The 24,411-nt window shown below is 46.5% G+C and overlaps 1 protein-coding gene across 2 annotated transcripts in view; it reads left to right on the top strand.

Moving 5' to 3' along the window:
• dlg5a (discs, large homolog 5a) overlaps positions 1 to 23,743 on the top strand; it is a 30,740-nt gene extending 6,997 nt beyond the window's left edge. Inside the window, exons 2-33 of one of the 2 annotated variants that reach the window (XM_079280564.1) lie at positions 1,489 to 1,557; positions 2,329 to 2,503; positions 3,175 to 3,318; positions 3,966 to 4,149; positions 5,032 to 5,291; positions 5,437 to 5,749; positions 6,184 to 6,414; positions 6,709 to 6,893; positions 7,026 to 7,151; positions 8,072 to 8,204; positions 8,334 to 8,461; positions 8,555 to 8,730; positions 8,837 to 8,940; positions 10,119 to 10,211; positions 10,398 to 11,441; positions 11,962 to 12,082; positions 12,178 to 12,322; positions 12,572 to 12,672; positions 12,826 to 12,915; positions 13,497 to 13,665; positions 15,365 to 15,527; positions 16,337 to 16,470; positions 16,715 to 16,879; positions 17,018 to 17,201; positions 17,984 to 18,132; positions 18,808 to 18,978; positions 19,410 to 19,600; positions 19,687 to 19,830; positions 20,567 to 20,694; positions 20,935 to 21,044; positions 21,452 to 21,561; positions 21,663 to 23,743. In XM_079280564.1, coding sequence (XP_079136690.1) covers positions 1,489 to 1,557; positions 2,329 to 2,503; positions 3,175 to 3,318; positions 3,966 to 4,149; positions 5,032 to 5,291; positions 5,437 to 5,749; positions 6,184 to 6,414; positions 6,709 to 6,893; positions 7,026 to 7,151; positions 8,072 to 8,204; positions 8,334 to 8,461; positions 8,555 to 8,730; positions 8,837 to 8,940; positions 10,119 to 10,211; positions 10,398 to 11,441; positions 11,962 to 12,082; positions 12,178 to 12,322; positions 12,572 to 12,672; positions 12,826 to 12,915; positions 13,497 to 13,665; positions 15,365 to 15,527; positions 16,337 to 16,470; positions 16,715 to 16,879; positions 17,018 to 17,201; positions 17,984 to 18,132; positions 18,808 to 18,978; positions 19,410 to 19,600; positions 19,687 to 19,830; positions 20,567 to 20,694; positions 20,935 to 21,044; positions 21,452 to 21,561; positions 21,663 to 21,766 — 5,744 coding nt within the window. In that variant the 3' untranslated portion in view covers positions 21,767 to 23,743. Of the gene's footprint in view, positions 1 to 1,488; positions 1,558 to 2,328; positions 2,504 to 3,174; positions 3,319 to 3,965; positions 4,150 to 5,031; positions 5,292 to 5,436; positions 5,750 to 6,183; positions 6,415 to 6,708; positions 6,894 to 7,025; positions 7,152 to 8,071; positions 8,205 to 8,333; positions 8,462 to 8,554; positions 8,731 to 8,836; positions 8,941 to 10,118; positions 10,212 to 10,397; positions 11,442 to 11,961; positions 12,083 to 12,177; positions 12,323 to 12,571; positions 12,706 to 12,825; positions 12,916 to 13,496; positions 13,666 to 15,364; positions 15,528 to 16,336; positions 16,471 to 16,714; positions 16,880 to 17,017; positions 17,202 to 17,983; positions 18,133 to 18,807; positions 18,979 to 19,409; positions 19,601 to 19,686; positions 19,831 to 20,566; positions 20,695 to 20,934; positions 21,045 to 21,451; positions 21,562 to 21,662 lie in introns of both variants that reach the window. The other variant, XM_079280563.1, reaches the window with a different exon arrangement.
• Positions 23,744 to 24,411: the final 668 nt, after the last annotated feature.

Genomic DNA, 24,411 nt, shown 5'->3' with positions numbered 1-24,411 from the left:
AAAGTGTTGAGCATCAGGGAATGTCAGAACAGATTAAAAAGCCTTTTTGCTCCTCTTTCAGTTATTTTTCCTCTCCACGGTATCTCCCTCATTGTCCCTCAAACACCCTCCCTCCTTATCTCCTTTGCGACTTACGGGCTATCTCCTTTCATCTGTCCTCCTCTGCTCCATGCCTTCCCCTGGTTTCCCCTCTCAGCCCCCCCCCCTCCCCCCCCCTCTCCTCCTCCTCTGTCTGCCGGGCCTAAGATGGAGTGGCTCGGTCGCACAGAGCTCATAGTTAATTAGGCTTGGCCTTGTCACACATTGAGGCGCTGGAGCCAGAGTTGTAGCTAAAGCCAGTGGGGAGGCAAGGACAGCGATGGAGATCTGGAACAGTTGGCGTCAATCTATTGCCTGCTGCAGACAAAGCCGCCCTCCATTCCCCTGCTCTCCTAAACCCTGTACACAGGACGACTTTGTCCCTGTGTGTGTGTGTGTGAGAGCAGTTTATTACTTCAGATGAGCATTATCTGTGCCTCGCTGTGCTGCTTTTAGGCAAGTTCGATTGATCGATTAATCAGTGGCAGATTGAAAGAATAGAATGAAAATAGATCAGTATTATTGTCTTATTTGAAGTCAAAATGCAAAACATGTATCTGGTTCTAGCTTCTCCAATGTGAAGATGTGCAGTTTTATTTCTGTAAATTAAATGCTTTGGTTTTAACAAGACATTTTTAAAACTGAAACTTAAACTTTCATCAAGAAATGAATCCGCACAAGAATCAATGATAGAAACAATTATTAGTTCAAGTCCTAAAAGTATGAATGTGTGTATATGTGTTATTGGTTTTACTCACTGAAAGGGACTCTGGCATGCATCGGCTACTAATTTGTGTGTGGGAGTATAAAACCCATCTACTCCTCTTGAAAAATATGGATCGCATTAGAGCTTTAAAAAAAAATTTCTATCCGTGCTGTCAATGTTCATGTTACGCGTTTGGAGCAGGAACTCTTTAGTATAATGGGGATCTGCATAGCCTCTCCTATGGATTGTGGCAGCCTGTGTGAAATATTCCCCAGCTTAACAGTGTGTACAGCTATTCAGATAGAGAACCATGTTCTCCCTCTCCCCCCCCCCTCTCTCTATGCGCTTGACATAAAAAGAGAAAATCCCATTTCAGCTGTGACATTCTGCCTGTGTTGCAGAAACATACAGGGACTATACATCAAAGCAAGGCAGAGTGCACAGTGAGGGAGAGGAGGTTTAATGACGACTGTGGTCTGGAGTGATAATATAGAGCCGCTAAGGAGTGTTGGAAATTATTAATCCAAGTGAAAACCCTGCACCCAATCTACCCCACAGCTGTGCAGGGAATATGAAGCTGACTGTGTAATATTCATCCCTTTCCACATTGTACAGGCAATCAATTCAGGCTGGTGTGTAATTGGTTACTCAATCTATCAGTGCTTTGTGGTGAATGTATCTCTTGGCCTTTTGTCTCTTGGCAGGTTCCACATACAGTGTTCTCTCCACTATGCCCTCTGACTCAGAAAGCAGCAGCTCCCTCAGTAGCGTTGGTATGTATAACGAGCTAAGGTGCCTCATATACTGTGTGTGTGTGTGTGTCATGCCAGGCCGGACAGGTTCGATACTATCTCCAAACACTCCATAGCCAAAAGTCAGCATGGCAGCATTTTGTGAAACGCTGTTTACGCCAATGATTAGATTAGGAAGTATACTCTTCCTCTAAATCCCACATTGGGGCCAAACACTCTCCCAATGTTTTCATCTTCCCTTAAGGAAAGCATGCTTTCCTTCCTCTAGCGTTGCCAAAGGTCCAAATGACTCAGCTGTGTTACATAAACCTCCAAAAGGGCCAAATGTTGAGCCAAAGATTGACATAATCCTCAGATTCGCTGCCGTGGGTGTTCCTTTCAATGTAGAAAACAACCCTGAAAACGATTCTTTAATGAGGTGTAATGTTCAGTCAGAGTCTGTCTATTTGACAAAGTGTCAAGGACCCACAGTGAAAGAGAGTCCTGGTTATTTTAATATTATGCTGTTTGTTTTTTTCAGGTAGAATTGAACAGAGCTTGTTGTAGATACATAAGGCCAGGGTAACGAGAAGTAGGTCTCCTTCAAAACAGCTGCTGTAAATGGAGTTATTATTCCTTTACAAAGACTTAGATGCCTCGGCAGTTCACGAGTGCTGAAATTCCCTTTGTTTAAACCACACAGTAAGTACCAGAGATACAGTACGTCACCCTCCCTTATCTATGATGATGTGCATTGCCAGGGAAGCGTTTCCAGTGTGTCCTAGCCTCTGATGAATGTGCTCGCTGTCGCAGGTTCGCCCGTTAACGGCGAAGCGTCCTCCCCGCCGCTAGCCATCAACGACAACCGGTCATCCGGTGACAACCTGGACACCATCTTGTTCCAGCTCCGCCAGGTGACCAGGGAGAGGGATGAGCTCCGGAAGCGTCTCGCGTTGGCATCGCCCGGGACCACCTTCGACGACTGCAGGTGCAAATCCTGGCCTGCCTGCCAAGTTGTTCTTACTGTTTTTTTAAATCCTTCTGGTAACACTTTTATTTGGCTGATGTCTATGAATCTGTCTGCTGCTATTGACTCTTACCTTAGATTCATTGCTGTCAGAGGAGCAAAGTTTATGACTGATACATTTTCAGGTTTCCGGTGTGTATGATTTAGGGGGGGATTAGCAGAAATGGCACGAAATATTCATTATGTTCCACATCCACATAGGGAGCGGGGTCCTCTTCACTGAGTCCACTCACCCAAATACTGGCTTTAGATTGGGGCTTTTGCGGGGTTTTTTTGTGGTACCTGAAGGCCACCGTAGCTTTTTGACACGCTTGGAAAGGGAGGGCTGAGCGGAGGGGTAATCAGTTGTCTGCACCGTCACTGCTCGATGCCAATGAAGCCCACATCTACGAATTGATGTTGACTATGAATTGCAGTGAGATGACACTGACACTGGCTGCTTTGCTTAAATCAGTGCATACTTTTAAAAAATGTTGTTTACAGTTAGTCAGACATTTCATTCCTATCATATTCTCAATCGAGTGGAAGGTCGACGCTGTCTTTTCAATACTCCTATCTGAGCTGTGTTCAGCCACATTCTAGCACAAGGCTGCTGGATAGAGTGCTGATTCCTTGCTGCTTTTCTCCTTAAGGCCAAATTCTAAAGCCAGTCATGACTATGAGCGTCTGAAGAGTCAGTGCATGAGGGCCATGGCAGATCTGCAGTCTCTCCAGAACCAGCACACCAAAACACTGAAGCGGTGCGAGGAGGCTGTGAAAGAAGCTGACTTCTACCAGTAAGTGTTTCTCACGACACCTATTTTCCCTTTCTCGTTGCTGACGAAGGACACTTAAAGTCCTTCTGTTTTTAGATATTTACCTCCATTATGTAGTCTACATGCAATATGCTTAGATTTCTATGCAAAAGCAGTGGTGACTGTGCGTCGGGGCTCGTTATTGTAGTGCAAATCTTGCCGGCGTAGGATGAACATTCTGTCACCTGCTGCTTTTCAGCATAGAAATAATTACATTTTATTGCATTGTTCGACTGGAATTGTAGCAAACACTGGCACGGTGTTAGAATTAACCTAATTGAAAGAGCATCCCTTGGAGCTGCAGCTGGCCTTTTCACATTGGCTCTACAAAAAAAAATTAAAAATACATGCGTACTTTTAAAAGCTTGGAAATTGAGGCATTTCTGTGATTGAATTATTCAGCCGAACGGCTCATAAGCTGAGGCAAAATGTCTGGAGCGTAGAGACTGATCATACGGCGTGATAGCTGTTAGAGTTCTCGAACACGATAGAAGCAAAAGATAAGTTATCAAATTAAGTTGATGTTTATTGCTAATCAGGGAGACATTTTATAAATGATATAGGTGACATTGATGCTTTGTACACTCATGCGTGTCTCTGTGTCCCCCCCTCCCCCCCCCTCCCTCCAGCATGCTGCACAGCCGCGTCCTGGGCGAACAGACACAGCTGAAGGAGGAGATGGAGACACTCCGGAGGGACAACGGCCAACTTGTCCGAGAGCACAACCACCTGAAACAGAACTGCGAGGAGCTCCAACGACTGCACGGTCAAGACCAGAAGGAGCTAGCAGAACTCCGGCTGCAGCAACAGCAGGTACAATCAGTGTGTGGGTGTGTGCTGCAGCTGCCCAGATGTTATGAGGGCAGGGATTGCCTTTTGGGAGATTTACCGATACGGCACAGATGCTCGAGCCAATATACACAATCAACTGCTTTTTCACCAAAAAATATTTCGTCCTTTGCTGCAGCATCACACGTTTGTAGTCGTGCTGAGGGTTTCACCTCTTTATATTTAGAAGTCATACATTCTGGAGCATCGGCCAATATTTTCGTACTTTGTTCTAAACAGCACAAGGATGCTGTGACCCGTATTGGACTGCTATGCAGTACTGTCTCCCACAGCACCCATGGGAGCACTGCAGTGGTTAAGAGCACAGGGCAGCCAAGCAGAGGGAAATGCATACGGAGCACTTTGAAAAGGGCAAGCGCAGAAGAAAAGGGTTCTCTGGCGTGGGCAAAGGGCATGCCGACCCGAGCCATGTAGCTACAAGATCGGTGTATGTGCAGTGTGTGCTGTGTGGACGAGGTCAGTACAGCCCTCGGGTCACAGCAGCTTTGTCAGGAATCAGGAGGGCTATATCAGCAAGACCTGCAGTAATGACACGTACAGCCTCACGGAGAATGAATAATGCATTCTGAAGGACGCACTCTACACATAAAACAGTTCATTTAGAAGGCCAGCCATTTGGTTTATAGTATGTGTATGAATACAGTTCTTGAAATGTATTCACAATAAATAAAAGCAATTGTTGCGGCAGGATTTGCGTGACTGAGAAAAATAAAATCCTGCCTACACATTGATGCCATCTGCTGCTAATGTGGGGCACAGCAAATACAGGCACATCATGGCTCAACATTTTGGACCCTTAAGTAGTTTTACAATGAATTATCGTGTGGCTCTTGTTGTCCTCGCCAGGTAATGAGAGAGAAGGGCTCATCAGAGGTGTTGAACAAACTGTATGACACGGCCGTGGACAAGCTGGAGGGCGTGAAGAAGGAGTATGACGCCCTGAGCAAGCGCTACAGCGAGAAGGTGGCTAACCACAACACAGACCTGAGCCGCCTGGAGCAGGCCGAGGAGGAGAACCGACGGCTGCAGAAACAGCTGGACGCGTTGCTCAAACAGCGAGACTCGGCCATGCACTACCAGCAACAGTACTCCACCTCAATAAGGAGGTGAAAGCATTCATCACAGCACCTGTACACACACACAGAACCAGCGCTGATATGAGCTACGCTCACGCTGCAGCCAGCACATAATTCCATATGAACATAAAATTGTTCACTGAAACGCTGACCGTCTCCCTCATCCCCTTCGCAGGTTTGATTCAGTGCAGCAGGAGCTGAACAAGTCCTCCGCTCAGAACAAGGAGCTGCAGAGGGAGATGGAGCGCCTGCAGTCGGAGGTGACTCGCTACAAGAACTTGCAGCTGAAGGCGGCCAAGGACTGCGAGAAGTTCAAGGAGGAGAGGGACTCCGTGTTCAACGAGTACCGCCTCATCATGAGCGAGCGGGACCAGGTGATCAAGGAGCTGGACAAGTTGCAGACGGAGCTGGAGGCAGCCGAGGCCCGACTGAAGAACACGTCCTCCGAGAGAGTGGTGGCCAGTGAAGAGTTGGAGGCACTCAGACAGGTATCAAGTCCAGAATGTACCGAATAGACACGACTTGACTTTACTGAGCATGAGAAGTATTGCTCCAAAACTCCTCATGTATCATCAAATATTTAGGACAATACCACTGTCATATCTCTACAGTAAATATGTTGCTGGAGACAGCAGTCCATTAGCTTAGCTTAGCATAAAGACTGGCAACAAGGAGGACTTCTTCAAAGTAATCATTTATTTTCAAAAATGAGCGTCCCTAAGAGACCTGCTGTCTTTCTGACTGTTACTGGGTGAACTATTTCCTCTGTGAGAATTTAATATCAAGCTGTCGGGTTGTTAGTGACTGAGAACAGGCACCGCCTGCTTTTTGAAGAATATTTCTTCAAAAGAGCCGTGTTTGATCACTCTGCAACAGTGTTGAGATGCCTTCATTCCATTCCCCCCCCCCTGTTCCCCCACAGGAGTTAAACTCGTCACTGGTGGACCGCGACAGGGCCATCTGCGAGAGGAACGAGCTGCTGGAGAAGTACTGCCACGAGGTAAAGGACAAGGCCGAGGCTCAGAAAGAGCTGAGCCAGGCCTGCAAGGACATCGAGATGGTCCGGGAGGAGAGGGACGTGGCCCGCAAAGAGAGGACGGAGGCCATCGTCCAAAGGGATCAGCTGCTCCGAGAGTACTATCAGGCCAGACAGGTAACGCACTGCACCTTAGAAGTGACGGGATAAAGTCAAAGGTCCGACACGTGACGAAGAGCCTAGTGCGTCCAGGGAGCGGTCAGGTGGTGGATTACAGTATGTGGATTTATGTCACAACCCTATCTGCCCACTAGATGGCCCTCTTAACAGTCCGTCTGCATGTACTTAAACCTGTAAGATGAGCTGTGGTTTGTTTGAAAGTCACACTCACAAAGTTCACACCAGACACCGCTAACTCTTGGACACTGCAACTTTAGTAACAATCATATTCCTGTACACTCGTGTTCTTAGAAACAAGACTCGGCCACCCTGGACATGGAACGAGCCAACAAGGAGATCGAGATGCTGAGGAAACAGTACGAGGCCATGTCCCAGGAACTGAAGGAGGCGACACAGGAGGCTGAGGTGGCCAAATGTCGACGGGACTGGGCCTTTCAGGAGAGGGACAAAATAGTGGCGGAGCGGGAGAGCATAAGGTCAGTCTGCGTATGGGTTTGTTAAAGACTCTCATATAATGTCGTAGAGAATCGCTGGCGAACTCCTGCTCCTCCCAATACACTGTGACCTTTTTTTTTTTATTCTTGCACGGCTTTCCTCTCCTTCCCCAGGACTCTGTGCGATAACCTACGGCGGGAGAGGGACCGGGCAGTCAGCGACCTGGCTGACGCCCTGCGTAATCTGGATGACATGAGGAAACAGAAGAACGACGCGTTGCGAGAGCTCAAAGAACTCAAGTGAGTCTTTCAAAAGTGGTTCCGAAGCCTCAGTTGTGATGGTAATTAGAGGGACGACTCGTACAAGCAATCGGAGGAAAATCCTCACTGCATTTGAGGGAACACAGAACAACGTTGCCTCTCCTCGGCCAACTTGTTTGTGTCAAAGTGTCTTTGTCCCTGTAAGCTGTTGTACTCTGTGTGAGGCAGTGCGTAAACCGTGATCTTCTGCCTTTGGAGGCGCCGTGGAGCTCCGTTGTTTGTCTGGCAGTGTTTTCTACATGCCCAGATTAAAAGTGTAATCCCGACAAGCGTCTGTGTTTTTGGACACTGGCACACATTTGGATTCTCACTGGCCCTATCACGCTGCATATGAATGTTTGTATTGCATGTAAAAGCTCCCTCTGCTGGCCAGACTCAATATGACAGCCACTTTTGAGTCACACGCAGTGTGCTGTGACTTTGAGCGTTTCTTCCTCTCTTTGGTAAAGAGAGCAATGTACGGTTGGGGTTTTAATGTCACAGCTACCCTCAAGGCCTGCCTCAGTAGGACACCATACATCTTACTGACAGCTGGCCGTTGTGTGCGTTCTACTTTTAGTTTTCTTATGAGTAAATATACATTTCATTCCCTGAACCAGAAAAGAAGTTTGAAGCCAACTCCACATAAAAAGAAGGTCAAAACATGTAAACTTTCTAAATTCCTGTCTTGTTCTGACATTTCCTCCCTGTACATGAAGCCAGAAACATGCACACTGCTTTTTGTTCGGAACATATTTGACAGTATACAGATCGGTTGTGTGTGATTCTTTCTTTGCCTTGTCTCTGCCCATCCATCCTCAAGTGCCTGACCTTTGACTGTGTGTGTGTGTGTGTGTGTGTGTGTGTGTGTGTGTGTGTGTGTGTGTGTGTGTGTGTGTGTGATGTCGTCCTCTGTAAAGGGAGAAGATTGAGAGCCAGCTGGAAAAGGAGGCCCGGTTCTGTCAGCTAATGGCCCACAGCTCTCACGACTCAGCCATCGACACGGACTCCCTGGAGTGGGAGACGGAGGTGGTGGAGTTTGAGAAAGACCGGGTAGGCGCAGTGCTCGGCTCGTATTGCTGTGTGAGGGATTTGGTGACACGCCAATGGCGCTTCAAAGACTGCCAAAACTTGATGAAATTGAAATAAGTTTACTGACATTTTATATTATTGCCTTTACAGGACGACATGGATTTGAAGGCACTTGGGTTTGATATCGCTGAGGGGGTAAATGATCCGTATTTACCAGGAGATTGTGGAATATTTGTTACAAGGGTGGACAAAGGAAGTATCGCAGATGGAAGGTTAAGGTATGAGCTACCTCGTGAAGCTATCCTGTGTCCCTTTTCTGAACTGACTGTTTATTAAATGCCTCATAGTCCCTCCCCTTGTGTTTTTTCCAGAGTGAATGACTGGTTGTTGAAGATTAACGACATGGACCTGACCAATAAGGACAGGAAGCAGGTGGTGAAGGCTGTCCTTAATGGTGGCGGATTGATCAACATGGTGGTACGAAGAAGGAAGTCCCTGGGAGGAAGGCTCGTCACTCCTATCCACATCAACCTCGTGGGACACAAAGGTATATTCGAGCACTAAATTATTTAGCTTGCTTTGTCTCGCTGCTTTGCCTAGTGGCTGTTAATGCTTCCGTGTTATTTCACCCCATTTTCCCTTCTGTGACTCAGACAGTGGTATTGGTCTGGAGAGCGGCGTGTTTGTGACCGCACTTGTCCAGGGGAGTCCAGCAGCCAGAGACGGTTCCCTCACAGTTGGAGACAGACTGATTGCTGTAAGTCTCACCGAACTCCTTTTGAAATCCTCCTTTTATTTATTTTATTCTCCCTCCCTCCACATCTACCACACTACAGCTCACACTGGTTGCTTTAGCTTTCTGATCCAGGCCTCGTTCCATTGCCGTATCCACACTCCAAGCCCAGATAAGCTGGGATTAGGTTGAGTATGTGAAGTAGAAAGGAAGAAAGTTCCCTGCTTTGATTATTTCTTCAATAAGTTTCTGTTCTGGAGGGCTAGGTGGAGCTGTCTTCACACACACGGCTGCAGTATATACTCACACTTGAGGGAATGGAAGAGGAAAAAGATAAGTGGCAGAATGGGAGCTATGCATCTGCGTCTCTTATCTGTGACCGTGCCTCTTAAGATTAACATAACTCCCCTGCTAGTTTAAATTCAAGCATGCAACCTGTTCATTACCTTTTAAATCCCAGAGCACTTTGATATCTCTGCTCACCATTTACTGTGGCGGTGCAGCAGTCTCCTCCACATGAGAAGTGATATGATGGCTCAGCTGCAATGGTAAGTACAGATGATGCGTTAAGAGGTCTTAATCGTGGGACAGTATCCTATTTTATTGTGCCCGCGTGAACGTTAATCACATCAGTGTATTGGCTTGTATGTAACTTATCAAATGCTTGATTGCAAAAAGAAAAGGGTCCAAAGTGCTGAATCGGTGATGCAATATGCATGGGATGTAGAATGTCAGTAGCTGAACTCCATGGCTCAAAGGTGAGCTCTGAGATGCTCGATAAAATGTATCCGACTTGTTCTAGGTTAAAAAAGAAAGTTCTTTCCTGAACTTCATAATAAATCTCAGCCATAATATGTTACGCACTCTGCTCTTTGATATCTCTGACCATTTGAAATAAAAAAAATCCTCAAGTCCAGCCGATTGTGATGGAAATGTGCGGATTGCAGCGTGATGGTTCTTCAGACTGAAGTGTGCTGGCCTAGAGTTCTTGTAGTTTCCTCACTGCAGCATCGAGACACATCTCAGGCCCCGGGCCAGGAGATATGTCACCTGTATGTGTTTGGTGATGTGCATCTATTTTAATACAACTGCCTATAAAACACACACACACACACTTCAGAGGAATATCAAAAAGACGGCCGTAGATTGCTTTAGTGTTGAAGGACCTGTCCTTATTTCCAGTGTCTTTCTCTTCTCCCCAGATAAACGGCATTGCTCTGGATAACAAATCTGTGACGGAGTGTGAGGCTCTGTTGAGGAGCTGCAGGGACTCTCTTAGCCTCTCTCTCATGAAGGTGGGCCCTACTCTCTTTCTACTTCACCTCTGCCAAAAAATCATGCCCTGTCTTTTTACTTTTTCATGCCCCACGTAGCGGTTTTACAGCTTCCAACTGTGTGTTTTGTGAGAATTGGATTATCGTGTGCATTGCCAATTAATTTGCCAGTGTATCACAACATTCCTACGTCTGTCCTCCCCACAGTTCTTCCCTCACAGCACCTCGGGCCAGAACATCTTTGAAAGTCTGCGCGAGTCGTCTGAGAAGTCCAACGGGCGCATTCACCTGTCTGAGATTCACTCCCGGAACAGCCGCAACCTCAGACACAACAGCTCGACACAGACCGACATCTTCTGCCCGGATGTTGGAAGCACCAGCACGAGTAGCATCTCTGGGGAGAGGAGGAAGGTCAGAGGTGAAACTGACGAGGTGTACAGCGACATGGGCAAGCCGTTCTCCACGGGTTCCCTCCATGCCACTAGCCTTCGGCCGGCCTCTGACCTGGGCACTGGCCGCTATGGGCCCAGTGCTTTCCAAGCGTGTTACACAAAGGCGCCTTCCTCCTTGCCCTTTGACCCCGTCGCTGCCTCAGACTGCATCACAATGGAGACGACCCTGGAGAAGAAGCACAGTGGGGGCACGTGGCCCAAGATGATGGTGGGAGGTATGTCGGTAGCGCCAGATAACACCAGTCCAGTCACGGCAGCAGCCCAGCTCTCCATCTACAAATCGCCCAAGCAGAGGAAGTCCATCTTCGACCCAGACACTTTCAAACGCCCCGAAACACCTTCCTCTAAGATGGAGTACATGGTAGCCAATCAGATTGCTGCCGTAGCCGCCGCCGCCGCTGCCGCTTCCCACTCCCCGCAGCCGTTGAAGACAGAGTCCCTCTCCTCCTCATCCACCCCGACCCCTCCAACCCCACCCACTCGCAGTGACTCCTTTAAGTTCAAACATAAACATCAAAGCAGCTCTGCCTCTGACTGCACGATCACCTCAGACGGCAAGGGAGAGGCCGCCATCTCCATGTCAGCGGGAGACGGCAGAGAGAGGAGCGAGCGAGAAAGAGACAGGAATGGAAACCACTATTTTCTGGACGGCAAGGTCCTGACCTCGAGGAAGTCGTGTGACGAGGACATCGGCCGAACCCGAGGGGAGGAGCCAGAGGTGAAGAGGCCGCGCCCTAAATCTGCCCCAGCCCTTCGACGGAGGATGACCCCGCAGACCATCGCGCTTCCCTCCTTCCAAGTAAGTTCATTTAACGCCTCAAGGATTGATCTAGTTTCCTTTTGCGTGATCCCTGCGCCAGTTCAAGGCAGTTTGTTTCGAAGCCTCTTTAACACAGAGATGAAAACATGATGCATCGAGAAGTGTTTGAATTCCAAATGAAACCAACATTTCAAATCATCCCCGTGGGCCAAAGCATCCATTTTGTAATAGAATTTACAGCTCCGTCAAAGTTATGCCTCTGGGACTTGCCTCTTAAGCAGCGTGTCGGAGTGATTGATGCCTCTGCACTGGTACCCAGGAGCTGAGTCAGTGCCTGGGGCTCAGAGAACCATGCCTGGCTACCTCTTCAGGGCCCGAAGCACACAGGAGAGAGCAGTGGGGATAAATGTTCATTTCACTGCAGTGGGATGTTCATGCTGTCATTTTTTTCTCATATGGTGCTTGTCTCCAGCAAAAGGGTAGAGGATTTCTCCCTCGACATAATGGTGTTTTGTTACCCCGCGGGGACAATTGTAACCGTTTCTGTCATTCATCACAGAGCTACTCTAACGATGAGCATTCACCGGAGCCCAGGGACATGCTCCGTTCCTCCCCCAGCCGCTCCCACAGGCACAGCGTCGGCTTCGTTCCCACTGTCTACAATGGCACCCTACCTCCGAGTGAGTTCTCAGACTTTTACATGAACACATGTCACCATAAGCATAGCCCCCCCCCCCCCCCCCCTCTCTAACGTGGTGGTGGTGTGTCTGTGCAGATACAGCCCACCGGGGTCTGTCTCCCTGCCCCGCTGTGACGGCCGTGATGAGGAATCCAGTGTACACGGTGCGCAGTCACCGCGTTCACACCAGCAACTGTCCATCCGTCGCTTCCCAGATATGTCACCAGCACACCCACACCAGGTACCTCCTTTTCGTACTCGCCGTTACGATGACTAATGTTTCTTAATTAGAGTTAATTGTTTCCTAAAAGCAAAAGTACAAATTTAGATGTTCTACTGTTTGCCTTAACATTGTGCATTGATTTAGCTCAGCCCATCAATTCAATTAACTTAACATGCTTCAAATAATTGTATCAGCATTGTATGCAGAATCATGAGCGTTTCCTAAGGCTGTTTATTTGTGTGTGTGTGTGTGTGTGTGTGTGTGTAGCCCACAACACCAGGGTCGTCTGAGCCTGGACCTGAGCCAGCAGAAGCGCACGATTGACTACCCCGAATCATCATCGTCACGCAGCAGCAGAGCTTCACACGGTACAAACTCACTGCCCTCCAGCTCACGGCTCGGTCAGTCTGACACTCATGCACGCACACACACGCACGTAAAGGTCATAGACTCGGTGCATTTTTCTCTTTTGGATATTATGTCGCAGCATTCATTCCTGTATCATCTCATCCCTCGGTCAGGTTCTTCCAATAATGTCCAGTACCGCACAGAGAGGATCAAACTCCCTTCCACTCCCCGCTACCCCCGCTCCATGCTGGGGTCAGACAGAGGTACTGCACTCGCTATGGAAAACACACTTCACACTCACCACACGAGTATTAAAAGTCTTTAAATCTCCTTCGGTCAAACTGCACAGCAGCAGCTAGACGTCTGAGATCAATGTCCTGTAAAGTCTTAAATTTAGGTTTTACAGCGCCGACAGAACAAACAACTTAAATGTCGTTCTCATGTGGAGATCACATTGAAACACCTGAATTTGCCAGTTGTGGTCATCAGTGTAAGCAGTTTGTCAACATGTCTGAACCCTTCAGTTTGTTTAGCCGGCGGTTACCACCAGATTAGGAGACTTTTCTCTCCTCTCGGTCATTTGCATCCTGAGTGGTCTGATAAGGTTCAGGTGTAAATCGTCTCCAGGCAATTCAAGAGCTGTTTGCAATACCCTTGTCAAAGTGTCAAGAGATTTTTGAATGTGTGACAAGTGAGATGACGTGTTATCCGTCCTTTTACAACAGCTCTATATATCTCAAATGGTTTGGCTTGTTATGAGATTTCAGTGTGTATTCTAGACGTGAGATGATCAGACTACGCACACCCTTATTCTGTCTGTCTGCTCCTCCTCTCCTCAATCTAGGCTCCCTCTCGCACTCTGAGTGTAGCAGCCCCAGTCTCATCACGCCTCCTCAATCGCCTCTCAATCTGGAGACTTCCTCGTTTGCCAGCAGCCAATCACAAGGCTCCATTTCCACTTTACCTCGGATCTCAGTCAGCCCCTTGCCAGTAGGGCAGCGCAGGAAAGACAGGTAGGATAAAAAATGAGTAGAAAAAATCATTTCTGAAATACTGCTTTTTAATTAACAACCTAGTTGGACGACATGTCTGCACTAGTGTGAAGCTGCTCACTGAAAATTGGAAGTTTCCCATCACGGAAGACTTCAGAATATTAATCTGATGTTTGTCATTGGTGTCACGTTGATCAGTGCGTTGTTGTTCTGGGATACGGAGCAAATAGGTGTGAATGATGGAGAGAGTATGATTATAAGGATCACTCCAGAAGCCGGTATCGTATGACCTACGTCTGCCCTTAGGGATCCTCTGAGGCTATTTCAAAAGGCGTTGCCAGGCAACAGGTCTATCCTGGTCAGAGCTGTGCAATCCGTCCTTTGAAATCCTGCTGAAACTCTCAATAATTTCCGTGGAGACCTCCTTGCTGTTTCTACGAAGGAAGCGGTGATCTGCCACTGGGTTGAGATTCGATTTTTTTTTTTTGTCTTCCTCCAACATTTCTGTCCCGTTTTGTATCGCTGACACCGCTGTCCTTGTACACTGTTACTGTCTCTGTGTGATCTCTCTCCTCCATTCTGCTCTTTATCTTCCTCCCGCCTCTCTGCAATTTTCCGCTTCCAGATCTCTTTACCGTAACCGATCTTTTCTCAGGATTCCTCTGGCTGCAAGGCCGAGGTTCTCCTCTCTCAGGAGCCTCAGGTTCGTTCTCCCTCACAGTGCTACAAACAAGGGAATGCCCCCCCTCCTCCCCTTCTCCCAAGTTCATGTCGTTCCCATGCTTCAGTGCAACTGGGTAGATCATACAGAGGAGCAGAATAGTCTCACTGCACAGAATGCAAAAGAAGAAATGTGTCTTTTTTTCACTCCACCAGAGCGCGCTTTAATTAAAGAACTGCTCGTTTCTGCATGCCACAATATTAGTGCCTCAGGAAAACCACCAAAATAGACCTGATTAGCTTCACTTGCTGAACTTCAAAGCTTCAGTGTTGATATGTCTGCACTTGTCTTCCTCCATGTCGCAAAAAAACCCCACTTCAATCTCAGATATTGCATGCAGTGTCCATACCGACCGTGATGCCGACATGGTCAACATGCATGTTTGTATTTTTGCCCTCAGCCAAGTCAACCTTTTGAGTCCGCAGTATGTATGTTATGCAACGGTATTATTCTTCAGCCTGGAGCTTCCGGGACATGGTCTTGTTTGCACACCACCACTATGTTTACCCCCGTCTCTGGCTGCTAATCCATTCCTCTTCTCTGCCTTCATGGATTTGTATGCCATGTCCAAAGCCAACTAGTTATGAAGACACGCAAGTTCATGCAAATCCCCTTCATGTCAAGGGATTTCAGCTGCCTGTGCTATTATGACGTTGCACACGTTGTCTCTGTACTCGAAACCTGTCCAGGTTCTTCTGTGAGCCAGACGTAAAGTGGCGCTCTGGAGGGATCAATTTAGAGGCCTGGAGGGTGATGTAAGCTCAGAACCAAATGTTCTTTAAACACAAATCAGTCGGTTGATGGGTTTATAATTTGGACCAGGTATGACTCTATGTTGAGCAAAAGCCTCGGTAGTCTCTCTCTCTCTCTCTCTCTGTCTCTCGCTCTCTCTGTGTCTGTAAATAAATTGGTCCGTCCAACTGTGACGTCACCTCACCCTCTCAGCGTGCTCCTTTTCTGGGATGCTGTTCATTTATACACTTTACTCTTCCCCACCAGGCCGTACTTGGAGGAACCACGTAACGTCATTGTGCACAAAGGCGCGGAGCCTCTGGGCATCTCCATCGTCAGTGGGGAGAACGGAGGGATCTTTGTCTCTAAGGTTACTGGCGGTAGCATCGCCCACCAGGCAGGATTGGAGTATGGAGACCAATTACTGGAGGTATGAACAACCTACTGTATGCGAATAAAAGGTTACAGCCTCGAGCAGCATAATTAAAAATGCATTACTGGATGCCTGTCAAGGAGCCTAATGATACAGCAGCAGTATAATACTGCTAATATGTGCTTGCTTCAAAGGCGCAGTCATTTAACACAGTGGCATACACAGACCGTAGCTTTTCCCACGGCCGTGGTTCCCGGTATTTTAATACTTGCTGAAATGCAAAAAGGGTGTTTCCCCTGCATAAAAAAATGGCTGCACAAGCTGAAATTCTGTGGCAATGTCACATCAAGAGGACATACTGCTCTTGTGGATGCTACACAAGTAGTTAAAATCCAAGTACATAAAGAATGTAAATTAATCACAAATCTTTTTGGAGATTAAAAGAAGGCAGATGTTCATCTCAGTGGTGGCAAGATGACATCCTCTTTATCCGTAACTGTTCAATATAATCATGTGTTGTGAATGGCCGAGGTGCATGCATCCTATAATTAAAACAAAGATAATAAACATATTAAATAACTACTACGAAGCATAGTTGCTTCTAAATTGCAAGTAGGAGTCATATGTTGCAATGCAAATAATGGCTGCCTGATCTCTTTTAGAGTATGCACTCTTTTTAAAACTTGAAAAACTTGATGTAAAACTAATCCCCTGTCAATTCTCTTTTCGGTATTTTCTCCACCAAGTCCTACTAATGACATCAAACCCTTAATGGACTGAGCACACACTGTGTTCATATCTCTGTTCTTTTAGTAACTCTGTCTCTCCTCCAGCTCTCACTAATCACGCTGCTCTTCCTTTATTAGTTTAATGGCATCAACTTGCGGAACGCCACGGAGCAGCAAGCTCGTCTCATCATCGGCCAGCAGTGTGACACCATCACCATTATGGCCCAGTACAACCCGCACATGTACCAGCTGGGCAACCACTCTCGCTCGAGGTAACGCGATGTTTCCTGTAGAACGGTCTGTAGCTGTTCAGCGTGGGGGTTAGCCCCAAGTGTGCTGCTCTGCTACTTCCTGAAGCCATTTCAGTTGAAGCAAGAGATATGTATGCTGTGTTATATGGCCAGGAGTTTGTCTTTTTGAGATGAACACAAAAGGAATCTCTGAAACAGCAGATGTTCACCCAGGTGCATTTTATTGGCTGAATCAAACCTTTCCTGTTTTTGACTTTCGGTGCAGCTCCCGTCTGGAGCCGGTCAGTACTCAGTCGACTCCCCTGGGGAGCGGAGCCGCCACCCCCGACAATCACTCCACCATCGATACGCTCAGCGAACAGGACGAGGGCACGCTCACTCCTTCCTCCAAGCAGACCACACCCACTACCAGCCCCCACCATTTCATCAGGTAAACCTCGACACAAACGATGATGGAAGATCAAACAACCCCACCATAACTGTGTGTGTTTGGATGTCAAAGAAATACTTGCTCCATGCCCACACCATTACGCTCCAGTAACTGTCTAAATGACCACTTGTCCTCTAGAATGCCGTCTGGGGGCAGCAGGATGGTGGGTGAGCCACGGCTTGTGACGGTGCGCAGGCCCGGGGTGGAGGTGGGAGTCGCGCTCTGCGGAGGGAACCTGCGGGGCGTCTACATAGAGAGCCTGGATGAGGACAGTCCTGCCAGAGGCCCTGATGGTCTGCTTCCTGGGGACCTCATTCAGGAGGTGTGGACTCGTCTTTTACTCAAACACGCACGCATAGACACCTGTTGCCTTGGAATTTCATAATGCACATCGTTCACCAACACCGTAGCAAGTGGCCGATATGTTTTTGTCACATTTACAATAACTTGAGTACTTTTATGCTGTCAGATGTGTAACTGGAGAGACGGATCTTTTTAAGTGGGAGTTTTATACGATTTCATTAATGGATTTTCAGTGGAGTTGTAGGTGTATTATCGGGTATGTGAAGTGATCTCAAAGCTAAACTCCTCTAATAAGGCGTTGCAAAGCTTTGTGTGCTTTTATTACTGTGGACTCGAGCGCTGCCAGACGCCGCTGGCATTTCTATTTTCCTGCCCGTCTTTGTTGCTCATTGATCTTCTCCTCCTCTGCATTCTCTCTCTCACTCCTCGTTGGTGATCCATCCCAAACACCGCAAACTCAGAACAGACTATTGTCGTGGCATGCTCCCACTTAGCTCTCTGCCACAAAGGGCTTTGCTATCGCGGCTTTGTCATTAGGCTGCACGGCATCAGCCTGCCAAAAGGCCGTCCGTCTTTTTCTTTGTTTTCTTCCCCAAATCAATACTGCGACACTTCAGTGGGGCTGAAAGCTTGGAGGAAAATGTAGCTGTTTACTAGTGGACCCTTCACAGGCATTGCAAATTAATATACAGATGAGTGGAGACAATCCCCAAATTTCTCTGCTCTCTTATTTTTCATGATGTGACGTTCACTTTCTCTCCCCCCCCCCCCCCCCCCCTATGCTCATCACATGTCTTTCAGTACAACTCGGTGAATATGAAGAATAAGACGGCAGAGGAGGTGTACGTCGAGATGCTGAAGCCTGCGGAGACGGTCACATTTAAGGTTCAGCATCGGCCAGATGACTTCAGCACGCTCAAGGACGTTCCAGGAGATGGCTTTTATATTAGGTGCATACATGTACGACACATTACACATGTACACAGAGCATTGTCGGCCGTTTATTTGTAACCGCTCTGTGTAAAGACCACACTAATTTCCCCCCCAGCAGCCTCATCTCTGTCCATGTTACTATATATAGAACCACCACTGGAGCGCCCCTTGGACAAGTTGGAATCTTTCTCATCTAACCAATTATCCCAGATCCACCGAGTGACTGCAATGCTGCGAATCAGACCACAGATTTAGGTTATCCAATCTCTGTACTCCCTACGCAGCAGACCCAACACCTCATCTGTTTGAGTGCTCTCTGTGTTTTCTCGGCCTTTTGGAAACACTGGAAAGTGAAGCTCTAAAATAGTCACGTTTTGTTGTTTGGTGTCTGTCGGGGCATGTTGCCTCAGCTGCCGCAGTCACTTGTCACATAGGCAAGTGGGCTTGTGATGTCACCCGCAGTAAATACACTCGGCCTGCCTGGCTGTCACAGGCTGCTCATCAATGACTTTTGAGGCTCCAACAAGAGGCGAGCAAGGCCTATATTGTCAGTAAATGAACATTCTCTAATCTTTTCTCACCCTTCACAGCTTTCTTGTCTGGTACCTCACCAGCTCTCTCTCACTTCCGCTCCCTCTTTCTGCCCTACTCGCCATAACTCCCCATCTGTCTTTGTCTCTCCCTCTCACCAGAGCACTTTACGACCGCGTGGGGGAGGCCGAGGGGGACCTCAGTTTTAAGAAGGATGACATCCTGTACGTGGATGAGTCGTTACCAAAGGGCAGCTTCGGGACGTGGATTGCCTGGCAGCTAGATGAGAACGCACAGCAGATCCAGAGGGGGCAGATCCCCAGCAAGTACATGTGGGTGGAGAATGCAATGCAACGCTTACACACGTCCATTTTTGAGCTCGAGGACAGTTTGCAACAGCTGTCACAACAAGCTGTGCCACACTGCTGCAACATAGGAATCCTATGTAACGTCGCTTGTCCTCCATATGTTTTAGACTGCCCTTCTGTACTTCCTGCAAGGTGGTGTTCTCCTGAGTGTCTCTGGAAACATGCATTGATGTTACAAAACATTTCCTTTTTTTATGTGGTTGTTCTCAGACTGTGCCTGAAGGGCCAGTAATCGATAACAATACATTCCAAACAAATGCTAAAATCAATAAAGATTTATTGTTCTGTTCAACCAACCCTTACACTCAGAACTACATGCATAAACTACCGGCAAACTAAGACAATCCTCACAAGTGAAAATAGTGTTTTTAAAAAAAAAATCTGTGTGTGTGTAGGATGGACCAAGAGTTTTACCGCAGACACAGTGTGACAGAAATGAAGGAAGACTCCGGTAAGACTCTCTCTGCAGCGGCCCGCAGATCCTTCTTCAGGAGGAAACAGAAACACAAACGCAGCAGCTCCAAAGACAGCAAAGAAATGGTGGCTCTGGACGCCATCAGCACAGACTCCATCCCTTTCCTCGACGGTGAGAGGAAATGTTTCATCGGAATAGCGTCGTGTAAATCCTCGCCAAAATGGGTATTTGATTGATCTGCGTGTTCTTTGTGTCAGACTGTGTGAGCCTGGCATACCAGCGGGTCCAGAAGGTGGAGTGCACCTCTCCCCGACCGGTACTCATCATTGGGCCGCTCACTGACGCCGTCAAGGAGATGCTGGTCAAAGAGTCTCCTGGGAAGTTCTGCAGATGTGTACTGGGTGAGTTCACCTGATCCAGATGTTTGTCAGTCCTACAAATCAGGGGGAATATATATATATATATATATATTGCGTAGGGTTGATCGTGGTCACTTGAGATCGCCGATAGGCTTTTCGATCGCCAGGGGCAGCGGGAGCAGGAGGGGGAGGGGGGAGTTATGTCACAGCATGCTCGTGAAATGCCAACATGGGAAGCTTAGTCTTATGCCTCATTTCCACTGCATGGTTCGGCTCGTCTACACTCCCGTTTGAAACCAGGTATTAAGAGATTAAGTTTAAGAGATTTTAACTGTTCTACGACGTAAAGGAATCGACTCAAATTCAAGAGTGGGGTATTTACTGACGTATTTTATTTGTCTTAGAAAATGTTGTGGCTAAATGAGATTACGGAGTTTGTTGGGGACATTAAACATCATCAGGCCGACTAGTCAGCATTATCTAACATTAGCTTTTTGCGACTGTATTCTGCTTCAATAATCATAGAAGCAGGTAGTTAAAATCACATTAATATCAGTGTAGGAACAACCAATCATCGATCATCCCTTTAATTGTCAATACATATCCGATCGCCAATTGAAAAAAGCCTAATAGTGCATCTACATTCTTAACTGTACGATATTTCTGCATCTTGAATAAGCCTTACGGGTTGAAGAAATGGGAGGGTTTGTACAGTGGTTGGTAAAAATGTCATTTGCGTCATGTGATTTCTCATGAACTCTTTCTGTCACGTCTTCAGAGGTGATGAAGGCATCCCAGCAAGCCATCGAGCGGGGCGTCAAAGACTGCCTCTTCATTGACTACAAGCGCAGGAGTGGCCATTTCGATGTGACCACTGTTGCTTCTATAAAGGAAATAACCGATAAGGTATTAGCCAGTGCTTTTCTTTCTCATGAAATGTTATCAGGAAAGATGAAGTAGATTTAGTTTGTCTTTAATCTCTGCTCGCGATAAGATCTCGCCATCGCAGCGCTTTCATCTTAGATGCCGATTTAACGAAAAGAGAAACACTTCCTGCTCATAACGGCAAGTGTCAATTGTTGTCGAGCCTTTTGAAACGGAGAGCTGAAGTTGTTGGTCGTGTGTTCTTTCTTCTTTCTGATGCAGGGCTGTCACTGCTTGCTCGACATTGCCCCGCACGCCATCGAAAGGCTCCACAGCGTTCACATTTATCCAATTGTTGTCTTCGTCCGCTACAAAAATGCAAAGCAGATCAAGTAAGTAGCATTTCTTTGAACCACATGTACTGTCCGGGTGACACCCCCACCCTGTGTGTGTGTGTGTGTGTGTGTGTGTGTGTGTGTGATATGGATGAGTGGATGGAGCAGGATAAGCCTTCACTCTCCATCCCACCATGAACCTGGCGTGTCTGTCAAAGCACTCCATCCCACCACAAACTCCAACATAATCCCAAACAGCTGTTCTTTCATTTCAAAATAAAGTCTCTCAGTGCAAGGGTTGTATCCCTTCTTCACTTCGTATTTTATGTATGTCTTGCCAGGATTCATCAGACATTGTATGATTGAAAGCTTAATTAGACACCATTTAAATTAGAGGAACATAGGAGTTCATTGGTTTTGGATTCATACCTTAAATTAAATGCTTTTTTGATTTTTTCTGACAGGGAGCAGAAAGATCCGGTTTATCTGCGGGACAAAGTATCTCAAAAACATTCCAAGGAGCAGTTTGAAAGTGCGCAGAAGATAGAGCAAGAGTACAGCAAGTTCTTCACAGGTTCGTATACAGTCGGAAAAGCGACCTGAACCACAAACAATATGCCTGTTATGTGTGTCAGACTTTATTTGCGCTGTAATAAATGTTCCCTTTGTTTTCAGGTATTGTCCAGGGCGGCACCCTCCCTTACATTTGCACTCAGATCATCACCATAGTTGATCAAGAACAAAGTAAAGTCCTGTGGACTCCACTCGGCTGCCCCTAGAGGAAACCAGCTGCCACTACAGCAAGCTGCGGCTTTCATCTCCATTCCCCAAACACTAATTAACCCTTTCACACTATACCAATAAGTACACTACAGTGAGCTAGTTATGTAAATTATTGATCTTTTTTTATTTTGTCTTTGTCTTGATTTATAGTGTGCTTCCGGAGCGGGTTAGTAGCACTGGATCTCGACGTTAAAAGTTCAGTCAGTCTTCCCTAAGGGTTTCTGGTGGTGTATTTGTAATGCTGCATTATCGGCGTCCGTTTACAGTCAAAAGACGAGTCTGACTATTGGTGTTCAATATTTGCTCGAATGCGTGTCCCTCCCCTCCTGTGTACACAAACCTCGACACTAATGAAGTTCAGCTGGCCCCTGACCCTCCCATGTACCAAATGACATTTATGGTTTCCCTACAATTATGCACCCGTTTTGATGACGACTGACAACAAAGTGTCTACGTGTGCGTGTGTGTGTGTGCGTGTGTGTGTGTGTGTGTGTGTGTGTGTGTGTGTGAGAGAGAAAATTGTAATGACAATTTAAGTTGAATCATGGTTGTTTGCTCGAATGAATACGACGCTATAGAAATGGAATGCCAGGATCAGACATCACATTCCTCGTGGTGTTTCATCACAAAAAGTGCAAAATGCATCAAACCCCCTGAAGTATGTAGCCGTGGTCTCACTGAACCGGACTGCCTGCGGTGACGGCCATGAAAACTCCAAAACACACCGATGTTTGCTCTATGCATTGTGTTTCTATAGCAGCTGGGTGTGCGGACAGTTTAACGGGCCTTTCGGAAGTGCCTTTGGAGAACAACGCTGATCTGAAACCATCCCCTGGTCGCGTTTAGCCAGAACATTAAGAGGACTTTTGAAAGTTTGTCTTCCACATTCAATGCATCATTTCACCCGTGGCAGGCGAGAGGACTTTAGGGGCTGATTTCAGACCAGTACAGCGTAGAGCGCGTGACAATGGTGAGGTTTTGAGGGTCGGCCCAAAGCGGCGGCCAACGGGTTAACTCCTCAGAATGCACTCCAGGGCTAGACAGACCACTGTGTAACTATCATTCTATCTCTTTAACATATATTTAACAACAATATAGAGTATAACATATACCGTATGCAGATACATCTGGAAAAAAAAGAAACAAATATATATAAATATATATTACATGTATTTTTACTAGTTCATATGCCTAGGAACGTCTGGCGGTCAAGTCATGTCTTAGCAGGTATTAGCATGTTTTTTTAAAGAATTTATTTTTGTTTTTTGTGGTTGGTTATCAGTCACTTGTCGATGTACTCATTAAAAGAGACACTGAAGCAAAATGTGCAGGGTAATATCTTAAAGGATTTTCCTCTGATCTGTTTAAATGTTAGTGACTTTTCATTGTTATTTAATTGTATTTTTTATTCAGGAGGCAACAAATATTCTGCCCTTCCTCAAAACCATATCCTGTATCTTATTGTGCCAAAATCCACTAAGGCAACTTTATCCTTATATTTCTGTTTTGCACTTGTTTATCTGTTAACCTTCAACATAACTGTTCCTAGGTTTCCAGTAGACTACGAATAGGTACTATAATTTCTTCTGTAACTAATTCACGTTTTTATCTGTCACATCAGTTCCTTACATTTCATTCATGGCCTTTTATTCTTAATTGGGGAAAAAAAAAGGATCACTTCTTATTTGAATTATTAAAAAGGGATCTATTCTTGCACAGCTTTTCAAAGGAAAATTGGTCCACAAGTTTGACTATTGGGCTGAAAGAGTAAGCAGAAGCCAACTGTAATGTTACTATTTTTCTGAGTCGATAGCATATGGTAGGGCGAGAGCGGGATGCAACGTGAAATTGTTGTATTTTTAGAAAGAGTCTACTGTAGATGCCAGGTACTGATGAACTTTTCTTTTCTTAAAAAGAATGCGATTTGTATGTTGAGACATTAACATGAGAATAAAACTCATTTTCTCTATCACGATACGGACTCAGGCTGATATTTATTCCTCCCACACCCTGTTGAGTGACGTTTTAAAGTACAGACTTACTGTAAGCTATACTGTGTTTTCTGACACTGTAAAATAACTTCTTCTTTCCTCTAAAATTCTTTCTAAAAAATGTGTTCCTCTCTTGTCCTGCTGTACCTACATTTTAATCCCAGTAAGGAGCTGGTAAGTATCTTCTTTGTAGGCTGTTGATATTTCACTTAAGTTAAGAGTAACTACATGATAAATGTTAGACTATATGGACAGGCGGTGTTGTAAAGTGTTACCAATATACGGTTATATAGCTTATAGGTTTAAAAAGTGAGAACTCAACTGGCTGCTCTGTTTCCGCCTTTTTATTTGTTCGGTTTTCAAGACGTACAAGAAAGCAGTGCTGAGAGCAAATCTTCTGTAAATGTCTCGCTGAAATGTGACCGTGTCCTTCAGAGATGTGGCCTATAAGGATGAAAGCGAATCCATTTTGCTGAAAGCGGCAGCAAATGAAAAAGCGGGCGGCGGAAATAGCCTTCACTTTCTGAATTGAGATAAGATGTGACTGTCTGCCAGCATATCTGAGAGCGAGGGCGATAAAGATGGGGCCTTGCTTCAGCATTAAACAAGCAGCACTACAATCATACATCAAGCTTTGCAGTTTGATGGCG

The sequence above is a fragment of the Melanostigma gelatinosum genome, assembly GCF_949748355.1.
Source record: "Melanostigma gelatinosum genome assembly, chromosome: 12".
Classification (NCBI taxonomy): Eukaryota; Metazoa; Chordata; class Actinopteri; order Perciformes; family Zoarcidae; genus Melanostigma; species Melanostigma gelatinosum.
Note: the sequence above shows the minus strand (reverse complement) of the source record. Positions and strands in the feature narration are given on the sequence as shown.